Source organism: Phaethon aethereus (genome assembly GCF_964289735.1).
Source record: "Phaethon aethereus genome assembly, chromosome: 18".
Taxonomy (NCBI): Eukaryota; Metazoa; Chordata; class Aves; order Phaethontiformes; family Phaethontidae; genus Phaethon; species Phaethon aethereus.
In genome coordinates, this window is record NC_138594.1 from 700,728 (window position 1) to 724,203 (window position 23,476).

The 23,476-nt window shown below is 47.0% G+C and overlaps 1 protein-coding gene across 2 annotated transcripts in view; it reads right to left on the reverse strand.

Annotated features, from left to right (window-relative positions):
• GAS7 (growth arrest specific 7) overlaps positions 1 to 23,476 on the reverse strand; it is a gene marked incomplete at both ends in the record, with an annotated part of 101,985 nt that overhangs the window by 29,382 nt on the left and 49,127 nt on the right. Inside the window, 3 exons of one of the 2 annotated variants that reach the window (XM_082008352.1) lie at positions 4,705 to 4,758; positions 7,759 to 7,811; positions 9,010 to 9,081. In XM_082008352.1, coding sequence (XP_081864478.1) covers positions 4,705 to 4,758; positions 7,759 to 7,811; positions 9,010 to 9,081 — 179 coding nt within the window. Of the gene's footprint in view, positions 1 to 4,704; positions 4,759 to 7,725; positions 7,812 to 9,009; positions 9,082 to 23,476 lie in introns of both variants that reach the window. The other variant, XM_082008351.1, reaches the window with a different exon arrangement.

Below are 23,476 nucleotides of genomic sequence, written 5' to 3' on the forward strand. Positions count from 1 at the left end.
TAAAACCTCTCAAGGTTTCCCTGCATGGAGGAGAACACCAGGCTGGCAGTGGAGTGACCACCTCTCACTCCCCCAAAAATCCTCCCTCTGAAATGCTCCTTCTCTTGTTTCTAAAATCAAAGATAGCTGAAAAAAAAGCACTCTGGCTCATGAGCTTAGTCCCACTGATGAGCTTTTTGACTGATGCTGAAGAGAGCTAAAGCATCTCGCAATGACATTCTGATGTTTAACAGCATTAAATATTAATATCAGTCCCACAGACAGCGATGCCCCTTCCCCGCACCAGGGACCACTGCTCTCACTGATCGCATCGCTGACAGACGGTCAGGCTACCTGTAAGGTCCAAATTCAAATAACAGGATCAACCATCGCAGTGCTAATCTTTTTCAACAACGTTAACTAGCCAGGCCTGAACAAAAGTGTGAAGCTGACTATTACAGCTGTAATTGCCAGTAAGAAACAAAACAAATTTAAACACATATCTCTGCTAATGATGGAGTCACAGAACTTTAAGAGAAAGACCTGCATTACATTCACACAGGCTCCACTGGGACAGAGGATGTGATAATCAGCCTCACCATGATACTAAGTCCTCAACCAGCCTCTTCACTAATAAAAATAATGGCTGTTGTCAGCTTGCAACAAAGCTGCATTAATGACAAGACACCAGCAAGGCGTACTCCAAGCATAAGCCAAGCAAACATGCCAGAGGACAGCAGCCTGTCATGAGCGGCACCATAAAACCTGTGTGAGAGAGCTACTGGATCACCGAGGCTAGAAGAAGTCAGAGACGGCACGCTGTGAAAAACAGGCTGGCAGCAAAGCTCGATGCAGGGAGAAGAAAACCAGACAAGCAACAAATACTGATGCATTTCTCCTGACAAGCCTGTTGTCTACCGAACTCAATAAACGGATTAAAATACTTTTGCCTGTATACTGATCATGAACAAAAGCAGTTATACTCTTAGCAGCTAAATATTCCAGCTCATATCTCACATGAGTACTTTGGCAGTGATGGCAAAATGAGCTGTTTACATTGTAGGTGACTCTTGACCGAGATGCAGAAGGGTGACAGACGAAAAGGCACAGGGAAGCAGGTGTGTGCACAGGATTTGCACAGTAGCAGTGTGCACCGGAGCAAGAAGCTTTGTTGGGTTGGACATGCACATGCATTTCATGGATTTCAAAGTCCTCTGGAGGCTTTGAAGTTGGTACCAGCACTCACCAATAAATGAGACATTGCCAAGCAACATGAATAAAACAAGAATAATTTGATCAAGGCTTAGATAATCAACTACATGTTTATTACATAAGACACTATATAAATAAATGAGCAGACAGTGGGTGAGCTTACTGTGCTATGCTGAAGTGACTAAAGCAGGGCAACATTCTTGCTCATTTCTTCAACTTAAAAGTACAGATTATTTTTCCCAATTTCTGCACATTCACAGCACCTTAAACACTGCACAGCTGTGCCAGATTGCCTAACTTCAGTATCTGCTTTACAATTTCAGCTAAGACTCAGAAAGTACAACAGCAAACTCCACTGGATGTAGTGAGTTCATCTGCTAAATGGGACTGTTTGGGCAAAACAGCCGAATGCAAAGGTTGGAGGAGATCGCAGAAGAGCTTAGGCACAGACAAAGGCGTGGGGAGTTTTAACTGCACCCAGCAAGGGAATGCCTAGACTGTGTCTGGTTAGCTTCAACATCATGAGTTTGCACGTGGTTTTAGCGCTGGCAGGGTGATGCTGCTGCTACAGTACGACAGAAGGGGAGAACAGACAACTGAAGTCCTGGACGTTAACAAAGTCAATAGACACACTTCCTATTTCAAAGGAAGGATCCTGCCGAAAGTGTTTAGGAGCCCTCTTTATTTAGTCTATCTATAGAAAGGTCCAGAGATGGTTCGGTCAGTGCCTGCCAAAGCAGGAGATTTCAGGAGAACGGTGCTGAATGTGCAGCCTCATACTGTGTTCATCGCATTGTGGCAGAGCACAGCAGCAGAAAATACCAAGTTACTGCATGTAGGCTGCCTCTCTTCCCATCTGCAGCATGTGTTCATTTATGTTCCCAACATATGCAATACAAATGCCAGCATTTTCCAAGTCATGCAGTATCTTGACAAGGCACTAGGGCATTCTTTAGAAGGAAACCCACACTCAGAAACACGGTATCATCAGATAGGTTTCTTGCTCTTCAAGTGAGACATAGCTCTGTCCCTGAGTTGATAACCCCCTGTACCTTCTCCATGTAACTCTCCCTCACCTATGATAAAGAAGCTTCAGCTTCCACAGGAACTCATAGCCAGAGAGACAGCTCTTCAGGAATCAGTCAGCAAACTATCCAGCCTAAAACGAATGAGTGCACCTTGAAATTCACTGCAAAACCAAAGCAGACCACAGACCTGCACTGCTGCTTCCTAAGTGAGCATCAATAATTTGTGCAAGTAGCAGTTTCATAGCAGCCTCTGATATAACCCAGCAGGGATTTCCCTTCCAAGGAAAACAGACAACACAGTGTTGGTAACATTTGTTTACCAAAGAGAAAACACCATGCTCTTCTACTTATTGGGTGCATACAGATGAGAAATACTCCAGCTCCCACCTGCCTTCAAGATTTCCAGAAACCGTGCTCCTACATTTGGATGTAGAGGAGGCAGACTCATTCCCAGGAAGATGGGAATGAACTCTGCTGGAAACAGAGACAGCTGGGCTGCAGCTGCTGGTCAGGTTGGACATCACTCGACGTCCACAGTCTGTGTATCACAGGATTCCAGTTTGGGGGGAGGTTTTCTGGACTGAGAGCCCCAATGTTAATCACAAAATTCCCCTCTGCAAGAAAAGGTTCTGCCTGAGCACTGCTACAAACCAAGAAAAACCATCTGAGAGCAAGCTAAGGACATGCCCGGCAGCTCTGTTAACTAGAACATCCCAATGTCAGCTTGAATGGCGCTGAACAAATACAGGGGGAAAATTTACATTGCTTTACAGTTTACACTCTGTATGAAAATGTTGTTCACAATGTCTCCTTGATGCAGGCAATGGCTTGGAGCAAACAGCTGTTAAAATTAGCTTGGTTTTGTCTCTTTGATGCATCGTACTTGAAAGCTTCTGCTGGAGAAATGCACACCCAGTGACCCTGACATAACACACAACACTTCCTTGCTTTGCAGATGCTACCAGATGGCACACGGACCAGCAAATATGACAGTGAAAACCACCCTGAGTGAACAGCCTGAGTCCTCACCCCTGTAAGCAGCAAGTATTTCAGAAACACAAACGCTGTCACTCTTGTGCTGCGCCCTGCAACCCAGTGCAACCCACCCCGGGACCATGTCTAGTCCCTCTGGACACGATGTTCAGCCCATGGTTTGCTCCTGCCCCTCCGACCCAGGTGGGTAGGGGGCTGCATTAGGTGGCTCAGACAGATTTCCAGCCCCAGCCACCACAGCCCTGGAGGCCCTGCAGCTGATTCCCCAGGACATTTGCAAATCTGCCCAAACCAACAAATTTATACTTACTTCACGACATACCACTCTCTCAATACACTAATTAACAGTAACAACACATTTGTCATTTGTAATAACTGATTTTGATAACCAAGTAAATTGTTGAAGATATTTTTTTTCCCAAGAACACTGTACCTGTGTGGCAATGACTGACCTGCACTGCAGTCAGACACCTGTACGTGCTCCTTTTGAAGTCTCACCCCTGTCACCAGAAACCCAAGGACTGATGCCCACTGATGCATAAATCAGCCTGTGTGTGACAATGTAGACAACCTCCTCCTCAGAGTAACAGTTAACAATGATGTATAACATCAAATTATTCCTTTTGTTCTCATGGATTTTATACCCTGCCAATGCATGCAGCTTCTAAGCATGTTTCTTATCTCTCCTTTATCACTGAAATTCATTTATCTGCTCATTTGTCTTCTTTATTATTTTCTTTTAAATAAACCTTTCTATTCCCAGCCACTTTCATTAATCTATTTTGATTTCCTTCCCATTTTTAAACATCTGTCCTGCACTGAGGAGTGCAGAAGTGCAAACTGTGTTCCAGATGAGGTCACCAGGCATACAAAAGATATTAATGTCTGTAAACATGATAGTGAGAACATCTTAATTGAGTCAGCTATATTTAATTACTAATATTAAAAGCAAACGTAAGATTAACTTCATAGTGAAACCTAAAATCTTTGCCTATACTTCCCACCAGAAATCTTCACTTGCACACTCTGGCACAGAAATATACCCTCTGACACCTCTTTGAGGAAAAAAAAATAAAGATTCTGCCCTTGTAGGGCAATGACCCATCTCCTCAGTTTGTATTTCTCTAACCTTTCAGTGCTTCTCCAAATACAAAGCCTGTTGCGGGGCAAAGGTTATCAGATGAGGAAGTTTTTTCAGGACACCTGGTTCACAGCCAGCATCCCTGTAGCAACGCGCGTTCCCCTTCCTCGGTCTGTCCTTACCTCCTGCTCATTCCAGAACCACCAGAATCAAAGAGAAAATAATACCGGAATTCTGCCCAGGACGGAGATCCCGAAGTCTCCCTGGGCCCCTGTCTTATTAAACACGAAAACGACTCTTGGTGCAGGCTCTGCCCGCCCTCCTCCCCCAGACCCACTGGCGCCCGGCCCGCCGCTGCTCAGCGCGGAGCCCCCGCCGCCCCGGCGGGCAGCCCCGCCCCGCCGGACTCACCGTCAGGCTGCTCTCCTTGCTCTGCCGCCGCGGCGCCGCCGGGGACCCCGGGGTCTGTGGAGACAAGCGGGGCGCATCGTCACGGCCGCTCTCGGAGCCCAGCATGGCGGGCGCGGGCCGCGCGGGGCGGGCGCTAGGCGGACCCCATGGCCCGGCGGCGCGGCTCGGCACCGCTCCGCTCGGCTCGGCGTGGCGCGGCGGAGAGCTGAAGGCGGCGCCGCCGTCCGACTGAGACACCCCCCCTCGCCGCCGCTAGCCCGCGTGGCCAATGCCGGGCCCACCGCCTGCTGGCCGAGCCCTCGGGGCGGCACCGGCCCGGCGCCCCGCCTCTCGCCTCCGCCGCGCCGGGCTGGAGCGGGTACCGGGGCTGAGCCGCGCTGCCGCGGAGCTGATCCACAGCGGGTGACTCCGCTCCTGGGAGCAGTCGCTGGGCTGCGCCGTGGGCTCCAGCCCCGCGTCCCCCTGCCCTGGCACGGCGTCTACAGCAGCCGCCGCCCAAGGCGAGCAGGGCCACGAGCCGCGTGGGGGGCGCGTAGCCCGGCCGGGCAGTGTTGGTGCGGCGCCCGGAACAGCACGCTCCCCTTGGGCTACAACCTGAAATTCGGCGTCCAGCTGCAGTCACATCAGCAGCATCGTGCCCGCGGCTGAGCGCATGCGGTTTCACACAGGCCCGCTGCTGGCCTGCGGGTCGTGGCCGGCCAGGCTGTGCTGCTGCTCCCTTAGCGGCAGTTGTGACAACCTGAACGGGCAGCATTTAGCTGCTCTCTAGGAAGCCATGAACAAGGCCTGGCCCTGCGCCCAGCACAGTACAGCTCCGTGTTGTTCTCAGTTATGGCTTTTTCCCCCCTGACCTGTTTCCAAGAAATGTGGCTGAGCTTGCCTGAGTGATCTTGCCAGCATTTGTTTGCATGATGGCTGCTACCCCGGTCTAAGAACATCCTGGAGAATGCCTGGAAGCTGCTGTGCAGCAGAGAAGCAGTCAAGGCAAAGCAGCTTGGGATGGCCCAAGACAGGCAAGTAGGAGAGGGACTGGCCCAAGTGTATGGGAGTTTGAGAGTGTAGAGAACAGCTTCTTGCACCCAACAGTTTATGGTCAGATGTTTTCCTTACTAAGGACTCTTCTGCAAAAGCAGCCACAGCTCCCAGGAAAAGCAGGCTCCCAAGCGGGCGTGGACACAAGCTACTCTTAGAATTAATGGCACCAGCAGCTAGTTACAGATTCAAACTAGTTACAGGTTCAAAGCAGGAATGAAGCCAGGACTTCAATTTGGAAAGACCTGTAATAAAGGAGCAATGGAAAGAAAGTATCATGGAGGCTGCTGAAGTGAATGAGAAAAATCATGAAAGGGATTTTTCTCAGTCTGATGGTTGAGTCAGCTGAGCAAACCAGTGCATGGCAATGGACTCCCCACGTATCTCAGATGTGAATTTGACCGAAAAGGTGGCTATAAATGAGTCAGACTCAGCACCATAAAAATGGAAAGTGGCAAATGTTGTTATAAAGGAAGTTCGGGGGGGGGGGGGGTCAGTCAATCTGACTTTTGTACCAAGCCAACTGCAAAAACATTCTGAATCAGATAACTTGAGAAATGAGACTTGTTGCACAAGGATTAACAGCTTTTTTTAAAGGAAGTCACAGCCTGCAAGTTTATTTGGGTTCTCTGGGAGACTCACAGCAGACATGTGGACAGGGGTGTCTGGTAATGCACTACATCAGTTTCTAAAATGCTTTTGACCTAGTTTAGGTGCCCACATGCTCTGCCTCCAGCCTGTGTAACAGCTCAGAGAAGCAGCAGCATGGGACAGTTATGTGCAAGATGTTTGATGTGGATGTGGAAAGAACAGGGAGTCCAAAGTGCTGGACTGTATCCTGGGGGATGCTCTGAATCCACTGGTGGGTGAGCAAAACTAGAAATGCTGACTTGGCTGAAACAGCATACATGAGGGCAAGGCTGAAGGACACTACCTAGGAGGCAGTGGGTGAGAAAGTGTGTTGAGGCAAAGAGTTGGCAGACAATACAAAATTTAGACCAAGAAATAAGGAACATCAGAGGGATGCTGAGAGCAACAGGCAACCCAGGTCAGCATGGTAGCAACACACAAATCAAACATGCATTTCACTGGGAATATTTAAGTAGTTGCACTGCAGAAGAACCTGCCAGTTAATATACAAATAAAACAGAAAACTCAGGTCAGGTACCACCACAGGAAAAATGCCAGCAGGCAGGGAAGCACAACCCAACACGAGCGCAACCCACCAGCTGTTCAACTGTTGCTGTTTTGGCAGGGAGTGAAGAGTTTCATGGGAAGAGCTGGAAGCGGGCCCTGTGCTGCATCTGCAGACCTGTGAGGAAGAGTCTCCCAGGGATAGATATAGTCGTGCAAGAAAAAGTGCAGGGATATTTATTGAAAATTTGGACAAATAGGCAGGGGAGAACGGCTGTCCATGAGTCAGCTTCAAACACTAGCCCAGGGTGATGAGATGGGTGAGGCACGGGCTATGTAAGGCACAGAGGAGGTCCTGTAAAAGGACATACAGGAATGGATGAAGTAATAGAGAAAGAAGCTTTGGACAAATTCTTTGTGAATACTGTCTTTGGGAGGGAAGGCTGGAGCTGCAAGAAAATACAATGACATACAGACATGGGCAGATGTGCAAGTCCAGAGAGAGGACTGTGCTGGAGACAGGCCCAGGCTTCAGGCTGGAGCATCAGGCAAATTTGTAGGGTTGTTAATAGCGACTGAAGTGACCTGGTGGATTTTTCAGAAAGGAGTGATAGGACAAAAAAATCCAAAGCATTCTGTACTGTTTTACCAGTTGGACACAAAGACTAACTATTCTAGATGCAACAAATCTGTCTGATCTGACAGTTTCTAAAAGAAAATGCCTCTTGATCTCCTACTCTGGGCAGATTCCTAAACTGCTTAAGTGGAGACCCATTTATTCTTGCATAACAAATAAACTTGGGTTCAGTCTTGGATAATAAAAAGCTACTGTTTGCCTTTTTCCCCAGAACTTACCTGAGGGTCCCCACTGGCTTTTCGGATGCTCATATGACCTGAGTCGAGCTGGTGTACTGGGGTCCCAGAGATGTGGTAGCCATTGACTGTAAGAACAGATGGAGAGTTAGCAGGATTGCTGCTGGTAGCGAATGAATAATTGCACATTTTAAAAACTAATCACATAGTTGAATATGCAGATGTAAATCACGGTGCCTTTTTTGAGTCACCAGTGTTTACTGCCACCAGCCTAAGAAATTACTGATGCTTTTCCCCATCCCAACAGGCTGGCAATTACGACAGGAGTTACTGAGCTGGAAACAGCCAAGAAAGAGAGACCCGCAAACTCAAAACAGTTCCCATAGCACTGTTTGGTAAAATGATGTGTTTGAAGAAATAGGGTATGCAAAAAGCACTGGTTTAATGAAGATGGGCTTTTCATGTCATGAAAGCAAGCCTTGTAAGATGTGTATGGTTCATGTATACAGCTGTAGGGTGCTGTATTTTTGGAATATACTGAGCAAAGAATAATGCTCAAAGTAGGGTTAAAACAAGATACACAACTACATCACAAACCCTTTGGTCACATGAAAATGCACCACCTTCAAGCATACTTCCTACCCAGCTCTGCCAATAAAGGGGGGCATCAGTTCAAAGAAATTCTACGAAAAGCATCCTGCTTTATTTATGATCAGCTGGCAGCAATGGCCTTTACATTTAACATTTTTTATTCTAGAACAATTTTTGGTTTGCTTTGTCTTTCTGTAGTACCCAAAGCTTTTCAGTACAGTCATGCATCTGATTCTGCTGCTTGATTCCCTGCAACTTCAAGTCAGGACAGCGGTGAAGTGGTCAACCCTGTATGCTACCGCTTGCTAAAATGCTTCATTGTGCACATGTGCTCTGCGTGGAAAAGCTACAGCCAGCCCAAGTTCCTCTGCAAGTTTTTGCTTCCCCTGCCCCAGCAGAAAGCGGGACTGGGAAAGACAGCCTGTCCTTCCCTTCCAGAGCTGACAGCCCTGCTGGCTTGCTGGGCCACCATCTGCCTCCGTGCTCCAAAGAGGCAGCCATCTCAGCTCTGAGCAGACACCTTAGAAAACCAGCCAGAAGATGCATCAGTGGGGAAACAGTAGGCGAGAAGAGGTATCAGAAAGGAAAGCCCCACCATGTTTATTCTGCTATATTCACATGACTGGATACATTAAATATACATCCCATATAATCACAGCATTTTCCTTTGCTCTGCTGAGTGGTAGAGAAGCAGATTGACCCAATCCAGTGGTCAGGCACAGCATCAAACAGTACCTGCAGAGCTCTTCTGTGATACAGGGCTCTTTGGAGTCCCAGGCACACTGCTTGGCCGATCCCAGGTTGTTTCTGTGGAAAGGAAACATCAATGTAAGGGTGATGGAGGGCCTTGACACACATCAGGTACACCTATTATGCACGTACAAATGGGTCTGACCCTCAGTGCTCTCTGAACTAGGTTCTCACCCTGTGAGGAAGGTGCCGGCACCTCCCTGCACTCCCCATCTCTTCCCATCTCTTTCTGCTGTGGCTTCCCAGCCCTGCTCCCTTGGCAGCCAGCTGGGATGGGTGGAAACAGAGCAGATTGGGACCTGTATCACTGGTTCTTCCAGTGCAGGTCTGCCCCAGGGCAGTGCTTGGCAAGAAAGTTGGGATACAGCTGTACGCACAGATTAAGCTGCTGCCTTGATCTGCACAGACAGTGTTTCCAGGTGTAGTTAAATCAAGCCCAGTGCGGGGTCCTACCTGCAGCCCACTGCAGACATGGAGTTGCAGCACAGCCAGTCATGGCCCTTACCCTGGGAACAAGGACCAAGCGGTGGCAGTGCCTTTGCCCCTGCTCTTCGCATGAAAGGCAGCTGTGAATGACTCAAAGATGTGGTTTTAGTGACATATACACAGACCACAGCATAGTTTTCCCTCAAAAAAACTATTTCCCTTTTTTCCACTCAGGTCCTTTAGCAGCTGAGATATGCACATGTATGTCACACCAGTTTTGATACTTAAAGGACTGCTGCTGCTTTCCCCCCCCCCCAGTTTCCTCTGTAGTTTAACCATTGTGCTCATTTTCTCAGCAAATGGAAAATTATTTTTGAACACTTGCTAAACACAGAAGATTTAATTGCAAAACTTTGTAAAAGTTGCAAACAGCAGATAGCGGAGTTAGAACAGCAACTTCTGCAGAAGTCTAGCTAGAAAGCCCAAGCCAGCATTCCTTTTGAATAACATGTTGGTACCAAATCAAATAAATTATACTGACTGACTGCCAATATCAAATAAGAAAATAAGCAAATTAGCTTAATGAAGTCAAAGGACTACTTTGGCCACTTCACTTGAAACTGTCCTTCACAAAATCCCAACCCATCTAACCTTGTCAAAGCCTGAAATCCTGCATCTCTCTCAATATTCTGTATGAACATGGTCAAGCGGTAACGGAGCAGGAGAGGCTGAGAGTGCCCTTGGGCAGACAGTCAGCATGTCCATCAGGGCACATAAGGCCTCCCCTATCCTGGGTGAGTGCTGATCTGAGCACCGAACAGGATGCTAACATGCTTCAAGAACCATGAAAGGCCTACTGGGTAAAGAAGGGAGTATTGTTTTATCTGTCTTTATGTACACATGCATGCACATATATAACACATACAGATGTCCTCAAGGGTTGCATTAGGTTCTTCATTTCAGGAAAGGACTCAGGATTACAGGCCCCAAATGGGGGAAGGTGCCATCCCACACACCTGAGATGCCCAAATCCTTGAAACACACGCCCTGCTTCCTCCTCTCTCCCTTTTTCCCCAAGCCCCAGCACACTTTTGCTTGCAAAGAAAAATACTTTGAGTTTTTTTTCTTGTAAGTGCAAAACTTGGTGGACTAGAAGCTTTGATGAATCATGGGGAAATATTTAAATTTTACTCAGCTTTTTGTGAATTCGGTAGTAAGTTAATAAATTCTGTTAAGTTAATGAGGAAGAATTGGAATGTGTTTTAAGTAAACAGGAGGCAAATCAGATGCTTATAAGTCAGCTTTTCTTGGCTTAAAATACACAAGTGCATGGTTAAATAAAGACATTCTAATTCACATTTATTGTAAGGTAAAGTTAAACAATAGAATATGCTACCCATGTTTCTGGTAATTTTTTTTTCTAATGTAACTAGTCGATTATGAATAATGTAGGTGAGTTGACTTGAAGACAAGTGTTTTAAAGAATGGCTTTTGAAGATCTATGTGGAGGGGTTGTGATATCTGCTCCTGCTATGTCCAAGCGCAATCAGTGGGGTAACATGTTTTTATCAGAACTGACTTCGACATTATCAGTAAAAACAATTGCTTTCATATTTGGCTTGGGTTTTTTTATGCAAGCATATCTGTCTACAATATTTTTGCATTTTTGAGACCCTACAGAGGAATGTACCTAAAAACCTAACAAATATATTTGAAATTTAATCAATTGGTTAAAATTACCAGCTGCTTCTTGTAACTGGTCTCTGCTTTGCCTGCTAGCTGCTGTGGAGCTGGTGTGAAGTCTCTAATTCTTCCCCTCTGCCATACAGAAAACCCACATGCATAACTTGAGGGCAGAAATTTTATACATGAAAGAGCAGTGCCCAGTGGTTAGCATATTTGTGAATACAATCCAAAACACTCAGTGTCTTGACAAATTTTCCAAAATAAAGTGATTGTGAAGTTATAAACATTGAAAAATAAAATAAAAAATGCTCTTAAAATGCGTAAAATAGAAATAACATATTTCATTGGACAGGAAAAGAACAAGAACATTTTTAACACCATTTATTTTAAGTGCTAGGAGAAAAAATATTCCACAGGGGTAGGAACTACCCTCGATCAGGACTGCTCTGCTGTAATGCCATCTACTGGAAGCAACTAAATTTACCAAGATAATACTGTAACATTACAGATTGCTTTACAGCTTAGTCATGATTAGAAGTGAATGAGGGTGGATGTGATTCTTTCCACGACTAGAAAAAACTAGAAAGGGCTTGGTGAGAGATAACAGCCTGCCAAGAGAGAGCCTCATCTTGGAGTACCAAAAGCAGCCTTTGAGCCTGGTGCTTGGAAAATCTGAAGACTATTTGTAACTAGTAAAACAATGATCACTGCTATTAGGAATAGATTCAATATTGGACAAGATTTTATATCCCACCCAATTTTCCAGAGAGGATGTTGGAGACAAGCTAAAACCTCTCACTCTGTGATAGTATAATTTAGCTCTGGCAGACCCACACGGGCAAGTTCTGTTCTCCGTTATCAGCCACATGTTGTTATTGTATTTAGCCAATGAGGGGAAGGAATAATCAGTAGTTTCCTTGTCACTCTCTGGACTGCAAAGGAGGTCTGTGAACAGAAGGAAGTCCTGCAGCCCTGGGAGATAACTGGAAATTAGTTACTAAACAGCAAGGCAGTTGAAAGCCACTTGTTCAAACTGCAATTACGTAGTGAGAGGAAAAACAGTTCCAAGACCCAAGCAATACATGCCAACAGAACCGAAGCGGATTTTCACAGATGTGGTCAAACATTTCCTTCCAAAGGAAAGTGGAAACCTGTGCTGTTTGTGGGAAGAAAGTTCACTTTGCATCTGTTTGGCAGAATGAAAAATGACATGATGTGTCAGGCCTTCAGGGAGCCACACACTCTGGGACCTTACGTTAGTCAAGAAACACAGCTTCTGATGATGTCCCAATACGAACGATTTATGTGATCAAAGTGAAGCAGGTGAAGAAGGAATTTTGTGTCCCTTCTCCATGAAGCCAGCAGCACTCTGAGGTCAAAGCAGCTCTTTCCAGTCTGAACATACATCATCAGCCAAACATTAGGGCTTTAAGGTCTAGCATAATCCCTCCTGAGTGTGCTTATATTGCTTTCAGGAATGGATTTAGTACCTCTGCACGGTGTCATATGTACTGCTATTTTAGTAGCTAAATGCTCCGTAGTTTCATTGGCCAAACTACGAGAACAGAGCAGAGCAAGCCAGAGGACCTCCAGGGCTGCTTACTGTGCAGAAACTTTCCCTGGTCTTAAGGATTTGCAGCAACTACAACATGTCACCCAGCTGCTGGTGCTATCTCATGTCTTTATAAATAGGTTTGGAGTTTGTTCTGGTTTTAACAGCAATAAATCTGTAATGCTGAGCAGCTCCAAACACAGTTTCTGCCCTGAATAACATGAAGCTGTGCAAGCTGCACAGGTCACTGACATGGGTGAAGAACAGCAACAGAACAAGTCCCTCCTCAATGCCACAAGAAGAAACCCTGCAAGCTTCTCCCAAACTGTTCCTGAAAACATGCAGAATTAGAAGTGATATTCACAGTAGAGTAGAACAGGCCCCACAGTCTTACCTCGTCTTTTTTGGATTCACTTTGCTCACTATGGGAATCACCCATATGTGCAGACAATTTGCAATCCTCCTAGCCTTCCCACTGCATCTCCATAGGCTTTCAACAAGGTTTGCTGCCTGTATGTGGCTCCCCAAGGTGCAAAAATTCATTGGACCTGTGAGTCGAAGGGAGTCCAAACAGCCCTGCTTTGGAAACAGGTTTCCTTTAACAGCGCAATATTGCACTTCCCAGTCCAGATCTCCAGGCTGCTTGAAGCCACCACTCTCCAGCTGGCTTTGCTGGGAGCAAACCTCACCCCACCAGCTGGAAATGAAGTGCTGTCAGTGGTCTCGCACCTTACCTCCCATTTCTTACTAAGATCTTCCCCACATTTCTGATGAATCGGAAAGGGTTTCATGGCACTTCATTTCTTGATATTGTGTGTGGGAGAAAACAGCCCAAAGGAAAGGCCAGGGGAGTGTGTGGGTTTGTGCATGTAAGAAGTGGAAACCACTTGTAATGCCCTCGGAGTGGAGTAAACCATTCAAAACTTTAGAAGCAGAAGGAGTGGGTGAATGAGAGTACAATTAAAATGCTTTACTCCTGTTTCATAGAGGTCGTGTAGCACAAAGACATTTTGTTTCGCTGGAATGAGGAGGTCTCACCTCTGCGTCTGTTCACAGAACTGACTCAAGGCCAGGAAGAACTGTCCTGGCTCTCCCCTCTTGACCTCCTGCAGACCAGAGTTTGAGGACTGTCCTGATTCAGCACAGCAGCTCTTTCATCTTTGTGCTCCAATGTTTTGGTCCAGTCCCAATGGATGACCCATAGCAATATCAGCTCAAAAGGCCCAACCAGCCAGCCCATGCACAAGCCTCTGAACTGCAACATGGTCTTCTACATGGTGTCTTCACATTACTTGAAAGGTCACACTCCTCCATGGGCCTCCCAGGGCCCTGACCTTTACTTCCACCCTCATACCTAATGAAAAGAGACATGAAAAGCTGGCAGAAGTGACAGATGCAAACTTCTCTGCCCCTGCATGAAACATGAGATTCAATCTCGCAAGTGCTGAAAGCAGAGCACCGTGTAGTGCATGAACTAGTTCAGCAGGAGTTGCACTGTCAGAAATTAAATCCAGCTGCATCCCACAGGCAGTTCAATAAAAAAGAGACTAAGGCTGCCATACAGCTTTTATCCTCAGTCCCAAAACAGCACCATGGAGACAGGCACCATCCAAGATTTCTTGAAATCTTCTCCCCATGTGTTGAGGGTAGAGGTTCTTGTCAGTACTTCAACAGCATGTGAAAAGCTGCTGACAATAATCCTTACTTGATCTTTCAAAATGAGCACTGGGACCTGTACCATGCCCCTCCTTTTGCAAACACCATGCGACAACAGCAAGCCCTTTATTGCAAGCTTAGTAGTGATAATAATGTTATTTCCGGCACTTTCTGAGATACACTTTGTTTTTCTAGGTTTTAGGCCACTTTACCAGGGCAGGTTTCTATACCACCCTTTGGTTAGGTCATCCTGTATCAGAGGAAAACTGTCACTAAAAGGTTTCATCTGTATGAGAAAAAATGCTTGACATCTCTTAGGTGTCTCCACAGATGACTTACTATTTAAGCTGCAGTTGAAGTAGGTGTTGACTGTAGCTAGTGAGATATGAAAGAAAAACCTCAACCCACAGACTAAATCCTTCCAAGCTCCTTAACTGACTCAGAGAGATGGAAAAATATTAGGCAGAGGAAGTGCTAGAGTAGGTCATGTTTATATTCCTTCCACTGATCTCTCACTTTGGGTCTAGCAAGTACTTCAGAAGAGGCAAGAATTGTCTGCAAGTGGTGAACTTCCTCGCTGCTTTCCAGCATCACAGTACTAGTTGTCTTCAAGGAGAGAGCCCCTCTAACGCATCTGGCTTTGCTGAGCCCCAGGCTGACACATGCACCCTGGCTCTCAGGGACATGACAAGATGTGCTGTGCAGGAGCTCCAGGAACATGCCAGTCTAATCAAACTACTGGGTCATCTCTCTCAAAGAAATGGCATGCTTTCAGCTCACTTTGAGGTTGCTTTCTAACCAAGCAAAGATAAAATAAGTCTTGCTTATTCTCTGAAAATAAAGAGTTCAAGATTTGGTAAAGCTTGGAGGTAAAGTTACAAAATGACCAACAGTTATTAATAGCCTTAGTGCCACCCTTAAGCCAGATTCATTCCGGGCTGTGCTTGGACTGCCAGGATAGATCTCGTCTGCATTTCCTCTGGAGAACTGCACTCTCTGTATTCACCCAGTTCTTTTCCCCACACACAGCAGCATCAGTGACAATGCAAATATCACTGTCTGATCGCAGGGTAGAAAATTCTCCTACATAGTCTGTTGTCATCCTCCAATTACCCAGTGAAATGCATTATTAAAATCGCTTTTGTATTCTTGATTAAGGTGTAACTTATGATGGTGCAGTAGGGAAGTTTCCTTTGCACTTGATGCTCCTTAAATTTAATTCTTTTTATGTGCTTACAGTGCTTAAAAATTATGTGTCTTAGGAAAGAATAGTTGAGCTTGCGACATACTAATGTTACAGTGCTCTCAGCTCTGGCATTGCCTGGAAGCTATGAGACATAAATATAGTGAATGTTGTATTTTAGGATGGAGAACCTCAAAACTTGCAGAAGTCCCTTTGAGTTTCTGTGGGTATTCTCTGACTCAGTGAAGGTCCCGATGACAAAGGTGTCGCATACAGAATGACCACAACCATTGTTACCGTCTCTTATCTGCCCATGTTGTACCAGGCACTGCTCATGACAACAGCCTACAGACAAGGCACAAGAAGGACAAAGATTGGTGGAGTTTCCAGATGTGTATTCCCATGGGACTTAGACATGTCAGTGCTTAACCACTCAGACTGGGATGTTTTAGCAGATACAGGGAAATGTTTTAGCCCTGGGAAATTTACTTGCAAGACAAAGACAGCACCATGCTGAGTGGAGAGAACCCAGCTGCTCACTAGCCATAGGATGTTTATGGTCCCTCAGCGTGAGGTTTGCCAAGGAAATGCAATGTGTTTATGGCACTGAGTCTTCAGCTATTGTTTGGTTGCTGTCTAGAAACACACAATCTGTTGTTTCTGCTTTTCCTGGGGTCAGTAGGCAGGCTGCAGGCTGCAGTAGTTGCACAGCCGGATCAGAGACTTGCTTGGAGTTAGGAACTTCAGTGGAAGAAAGGTGACGGGTAAATCAAGATAAGCAGGAAAGGGTACCCAGGAGGACAGAAACAGAAAAGCTGGCTGGTGGCACCAGGAAGATGCTAAGTAAACATGTTTTTTCAGGCAGATAAAGAAAATTTTCGTAAACCTCTGAAGTGCTGGACTTGAGATTCCTTTCAAGGAAACAACTCCTTGCAGCTACACATTTCAGGACTGCCTTAAAGCCCATGGCCCAGAAGTTGTTGTTGCAGGTGGCTTTTTACTAAGGATGTTTGTGATGATGAGAATTATATGGACCTTAATTAGGATCAAGGTAACATGAAAGCAGAATTTCTGCTTTCCAGGAGACAGAAAGCTGTTTAATAAATGGGAAGGACATAACACCACAGACAAGAAAAGCCTGGAAATAAGGACACACCATGTAAGGCTGACCTCAGCTGGGAAGGCAAGATGGCAGCAAGCCACACGCACGCTTGTGTCATAAGTATATAAATTATCTTTAACGTGATGGACAAGGTAGCTGGAGTGCTATTGTTTGACTAATGCAGGAGGTATTACAGCTGCAGCACATCAGAGAATTTCTTCAGCATAATCAAATATTTTCCTGCTGAATCTACCACCCACCCACAGTTGTAAACCACACCCAAAGACACTGAGCAGCCATATGGTTAACCACATAGTAGCTGTGTATTCCAGGCGCATGGTACTTTCGAATTTGGCATGGCAGCATTATCCTAGGGCTCCCCTTTCCGAAAACACACCAAGGTCACTCCTGCCAAGTAACCTGGAAACTTTTCCATGTTCTCTTACAGCCCAGGTTATGTGCAGTATCATCTGCTCTGCCAGCACCATTCAGGCAATGGCTTACAACAGCCTCACACATGAAAAGAGGACTAACAGAGTGTCAAAGCAGAGGAGATTGCTCACCCCAGTTTTCTTAAAGACGAATAAGTATTGTCCATGCACAGAAGATGGTTTTAAAAGCACTCAATGCTTTACACCTTTCAGAGAGTGTAAGAGCATCTCCACCCTCGCACTCTGACTCTTTCTCACCTTCTCTGTCCCTTCATTTCCCCATCCTATCCTATGTCTCTACATCCTTCCCCATCGCTTGTGCCCAGACTCATGTCTCCTCTCATTTGCAATCAAAACAGAAAACTACGGTTATTATTATTGGTAAGATGTCTTACTTCAGGAGTTACTTCAGAAATATACATTTGTTTCAGATAATGCCAGTGTAGTCCTGCGAAGGGGAGAGGCTCAGCCCTAGGAAGCTGCATGAAGTTGCCAGCGGTCCTGACGCTGCCTGAACCGAATATGACACATTATAAAGAAATACAGGCAGGGGAGAGCCGGGCTCTTTTCCTTGCTTTGGGCTCTGAAAATGACAGCTAGAAGCTTACTGCCAACCCCCCAAACCAACAGCAAGTAAGTAAACGGAGTTATTTCACAGGGACTTGTCAGATAGGAGATATCCATGGCAGAAATTTCCACCTTACCTGCACCTGCCTCCAAAAGACCCACAGGTTGTCCAGATGTGCTCAAGGTTGGATGTAAATGTCAGCACTCTGCCTGTTTGCCCTCTCTCCTGCACGGGGCTTCTTCCTATTCACAGGCTTCACATCAGCTCATATACATGAAAGGTTTTAAAAGCTTCACACACAGTGATTTTGCAACCCAGACCAGCCTGGGGACATTCATTTCTTGAAATTCCAGCAGAACAACAGAGCCTCTTGCTGACTTGTTGCAATGGTGCCTGTCCTGGGAAAGGAACAGACAGGGACACCCCCACACGCAGCCAGGTACAGGCAAGCTCGGCGGAATGGTGAAATGGACTCAGGCCCTGAGGGGCCAACAGAGGCCTACAGCACTTCGCATAAACACGTACCGGCTTCTCTTCAGTAGGAGCACACACAACCACCCCCTCACCTGAGTCACAGACAGAGATGGAGGAGTGTGCATAAAGCACTGGGGTATTTATTAAGCTGGACTTGAGCCAGCTCACCTGAAATATGAAGGCCACAAGATAACTGGTGGTTTCTTGAGGCCTTATTTCATGTTTCTGCAAACAGGTCAACACCAGCGCTGGCCTGTGAGCCGAAGGAGAGTGCAGGTGGACAGCTGGCCTTGAGGAATGGAGCCCACCAGTGTTTGCTGAGGTAAACAACAAAAAGGGCAGCACAGTTCTGGTGAGGAAGAAATAACAAAGTCTGTGTTCATATTTTTTCTGAAGCAAATAAGGGAATTCGATGGGCAGCCAGGTTCGTTCAGAAGAAGCATAGAAGCTGGGCACAAGGGTGTTTTACACTCTCTCCTACACTTTTTTCTCCCCTTGCCTGCAAACAGGACCCCTAGACCCATCCATCTTGGGATGTACAGTCCTCCTTCTCCTTCAGTCCACCAGCTGCCATCATCCACACCTGCCAGTACCCTCTCGCATCCCCAGGAAGAAGAAGCAACCATCCCTACAAATGCCTCTTGGCCACTGGGCAGGATCAGGCCAGAGAGGGGTGGGTTGCACACCATGCTCTCCCCATCCAGAGTCACAAGCACCATTGCTACAGCCCAGACTTCCTCTGCAGGGCAGCAGGACCTTCAGGAGATGGGGACAAGGGGTTCGGGCTGCTTACACACTAAAGGGCCAATTCCTCTTCCCTTGGCACATACAGTGGGCATGGGATAACGTAGACTGAGCACACGTCCTAGAGGGCTTGTGGTAGTGCAAGGGGCTGTGTGCCTGTGGGTAGTAATGCTAAGGCTGGAGAAACTGTGGAAGCATGGGCATGGAGATAGCCAAACATTGGCTAGAAGGAGATTTTAACATCTAAAACTCAATGGGTAAAAAATCCAAGGCAGAGTAATATTTTTCAAGGGCACAGGGACAGAGTGCTGAGGAACAGCCTATCACCGCAGGTCTGGGAAGGACTTTGTCACTCTCAGAGTGTTACTTCGCAGAATAACCACTGGTCTCCTGTTCATTGCTCCTACAGCAGAAAAGTATTTCCTCTCTATCTGCTGATTCAAACCTATGAGTAGTGCATACATAAATGACGTTTGTTTCAGCTCAGACCTAGTAGTTTCTAGCATGTAGAAAAACTTTCTGTGGAGCTTAGAGCTCTGTAACACTGAGCCATATGCTGTGGCTACCTTGAATGAGGCGAAGTGTGCAATAGAGAAGGGACGTCTGAGACATCTGAAGCTGTACTTGCAGAGCCTGCCTTTCCGTTCCACTGCCTTTCTGCCAGCCCCCATGTGCCCTCCTAGGTTCTTCTTGGTACTTGTGCGATGAAGGTATCTAAAGATATGTTACTTCCCTCAACCATTGCTATGCCAACAGGTCTTATTTCTCGTATTTCTGATATTTCCTAAACCTCTCAATGCTTCCTGCCCCTGAATAAATATTTTTGCCTTGGTCTGATTTGCAGAGTTGTTGGACTGGCTTTCCAGCTCCTGTTAATCAAGTGACCCCCAGGAATACTGCAGCTTCTCAGATACTGAATCTCCCCCAAAGTGCTGTTCTTCTGAGGTGTGAGTACATGTGCAGATGTGTGTTTGTGTGCATGTGTGAACACGCCTAGGTATTTGCAACAGCTGTAAAAACTAAGTGTAAAAATGGGGTGCAGGATTTTACAGATGTCCTATGCATCCTACGCACTGTTAGGGAAGAAAGCCAGGGTGGATATTCTGGGTGGGAAGGGAGGTGTGCTCACCATATGACCTGACAGAAAGAGACTGTTTCACTATGCAGCCCTCTCTGTGCCTGCTAACGCCACCATGGCTGCATTCTGCTATGGGAATAGTAAGGGTAGTAATCCCATGCAAGAAAAATGAGGACATTTTTTAAGTTCCCCTTCAGTTCTAGGCTGTAAGCTCAGGTCCCTGATGAGATCCACTACAGTCGGCTTTACCTGTCTGTGGAGTCGGTATTGTCATCGAAGCTCTCGTTAGAGTCAATGAACAGAGACTGACAATTTCCTTGTGTTTTTCACATAAAGACAATGAAAATTAGATCACACAACAACATGCATGGTGGAAATACTATTATGGTCAGATAAGATGTATGGATAGCATAGGCAGATAGTTATAGTGTGGAAGGACACTAACCACTGGAAACAGCTGACAATAATATTAATACCTCACAAGGGGGAAGCATTCTGTTTTATTTGGAAGGCTCAGAAGAATCAAGATGTTATTTGCCCCATCTTCCCTCCCCAGGAATGGGAATCACAGAATCACTAGGTTGGAAAGGACTTTCAAGATCATCAAGTCCAACCATTAATCCAGCACCACCATGTCCCCTAAACCATGTCCTGAAGCGCCACATCCACATGTTTTTTAAACACTTCCAGAGATGGCAACTCCACCACCTCCCTGGGCAGCCTGTTCCAATGCCTGATCACTCTCTCAGTAAAGAAATTTTTCCTAATATCCAATCTAAACCTGCCCTGGTGCAACTTGAGGCCATTTCCTCTTGTCCTATCACTAGTTACTTGGGAGAAGAGACCAACACTCATGTCGCCACAACCCCCTTTCAGGTAGTTGTAGAGAGCGATAAGGTCTCCCCTCAGCCTCCTCTTCTCCAGACTGAACAACCCCAGTTCCCTCAGCCGCTCCTCACAAGACTTGTGCTCCAGACCCCTCACCAGCTTTGTGGCCCTTCTCTGGACACGCTCCAGCACCTCAGCATCCTTCTTGTAGTGAAGGGCCCAAAACTGAACACAGGATTCAAGGTGCGGCCTCACCAGTGCCGAGTACAGGGGCTTGATCACTTCCCTACTCCTGCTGGCCACACTAGTGCTGATACAGGCCAGGATGCTGTTGGCCTTCTTGGCCACCTGGGCACACTGCCGGCTCATGTTCAGCCGGCTGTCAACCAGCACCCCCAGGTCCCTTTCCGCTGGGCAGCTCACCAGCCACTCCTCCCCAAGCCTGTAGCGTTGCATGGGGTTGTTGTGACTCAAGTGCAGGACCCAGCACTTGGCCTTGTTAAACTTCATACAGTTGACCTCTGCCCATCGATCCAGCCTGTCCAGATCCCTCTGCAGAGCCCTCCTACCCTCCAGCAGATCAACACTCCCACCCAACTTGGTGTCATCTGCAAACTTACTGAGGGAGCACTCGATTCCCTCATCTAGATCATCTATAAAGATATTGAACAAGACTGGCCCCAGAACCAAGCCCTGGGGAACACCGCTTGTGACCGGTCGCCAGCCGGATTTAACGCCATTCACCACAACTCTCTGGGCTTGGCCATCCAGCCAGTTCCTCACCCAGCGAACAGTACACCTGTCTAAGTCACGAGCTGCCAGTTTCTCCAGGAGAATGCTGTGGGAGACGCTATCAAAGGCTTTACTGAAGTCCAGGTAGACAACGTCCACAGCCTTTCCCTCATCCACTAGGCGGGTCACCTGGTCATAGGAGATCAGGTTAGTCAAGCAGGACCTGCCTTTCATGAACCCATGCTGGCTGGGCCTGATCCCCTGGTTGTCCTGCACATGCCCTGTGAGCACTCTCAAGACCAACCGCTCCATAATCTTCCCTGGTACAGAGGTCAGGCTGACAGGCCTGTAGTTCCCAGGATCCTCCTTCCAGCCTTTCTTGTAGACGGGTGTCACATTGGCAAGCCTCCAGTCTTCTGGGACCTCCCCTGTTAACCAGGACTGCTGGTAAATGATGGAGAGTGGCTTGGCAAGCTCCTTCGCCAGCTCTCTCAGTACTCTCGGGTGGATCCCATCAGGCCTCATAGACTTGTGGGTGTCCAGGTGGTTTAGCATGTCCTTAACTGTTTCCTCCTGGATTATGAGGAGTATATTGTGCTCTCCATCCCCATCTTCCAGCTCAGGGGGCTGAATACCTGGCCTGGCTATTAAAGACTGAGGCAAAAAAGGCATTAAGTACCTCAGACTTGTCCTCATCCTTGGAGACAATGTTCCCCACCATATCCAGTAGGGGATGGAGATTCTCCTTGCCTCTCTTCTTGTTGTTAATATATTTGTAAAAACATTTTTTATTATCCTTTACGACTGTAGCCAGACTGAGCTCTAGCTGGGCTTTTGCCTTTCTAATTTTGTCCCTGCTTGACCTAATGAGATCCTTGTACTCTTTGTGAGTTGCCTGCCCCTTCTTCCAGAGGTGATAAACTCTCCTCTTTTCCCTGAGTCCCAGCAGAATCTCCCTGTCCAGCCAGGCCAGTCGCCTTCCCCACCAGCTCTTCTTACGGCACATGGGGACCGCCGGCTCCTGCGCTCAAGAAGGAAATCAAGAAGATTTTTTTCTTGAAGGCTGTCCAGCCTTCCTGGACCCCTTTGTCCTTCAGGATTGTCTCCCAAGGGACTCTCTCAACCAGTGACCTGAACAGGCCAAAGTCTGCCCTCCGGAAGTCCATGATAGCAGTTTTGCTGACCCCTCTCCTTACTTCACTCACAGCTGAGAATTCTATCATGTTGTGGTCGCTAAGCCCAAGACGGCCTCTGACCACCACATCTCCCACCAGTCCTTCTCTGTTTGTAAACAGCAGGTCCAGCAAGGCACCTCCCCTGGTGGGCTCACTTACCAGCTGTGTCAGGAAGTTATCCTCCACACACTCCAGGAACCTCCCGGATTGTTTCCTCTCTGCCGTGTTATATTTCCAGCAGATGTCCGGTAGATTGAAGTCCCCCACAAGAGAAAGGGCCAGCGAATGCGAGACTTCTGCCAGTCGCTTATAGAATGTCTCATCTGTCTCTTCGTCCTGGTTGGGTGGTCTGTAACAGACTCCCAGCAAGATATCTGCCTCATTGGCCTTCCCCCTCATCCTTACCCACAAGCACTCTACTTGGTCTTCACAATCATTGATTTCTATGCAATCAAAACACTCCCTAACACACAGAGCCACTCCACCACCCCTCCTTCCCTGCCTATCCCTTCGGAAGAGCTTATAGCCATCCATTGCAGCACTCCCGTCATGAGAAGCATCCCACCATGTTTCTGTGATGGCAACTACGTCATAGCTGTCCCACTGCACAATGGCTTCCAGCTCCTCCTGTTTGGTGCCCATGCTGCGTGCATTGGGGTAGATGCACCTGAGCTGGGCTATCGATTTCAACTCTGGCATGCTACCCCTAGGTTCAACTCTAGTGAGCCTAGTTTTATCCCCTCCCCGCTCCAAATCTAGTTTAAAGTCCTTTCAATGAGGCCTGCCAGCTCCTGAGCAAGAATCCTTTTGCCCCTTG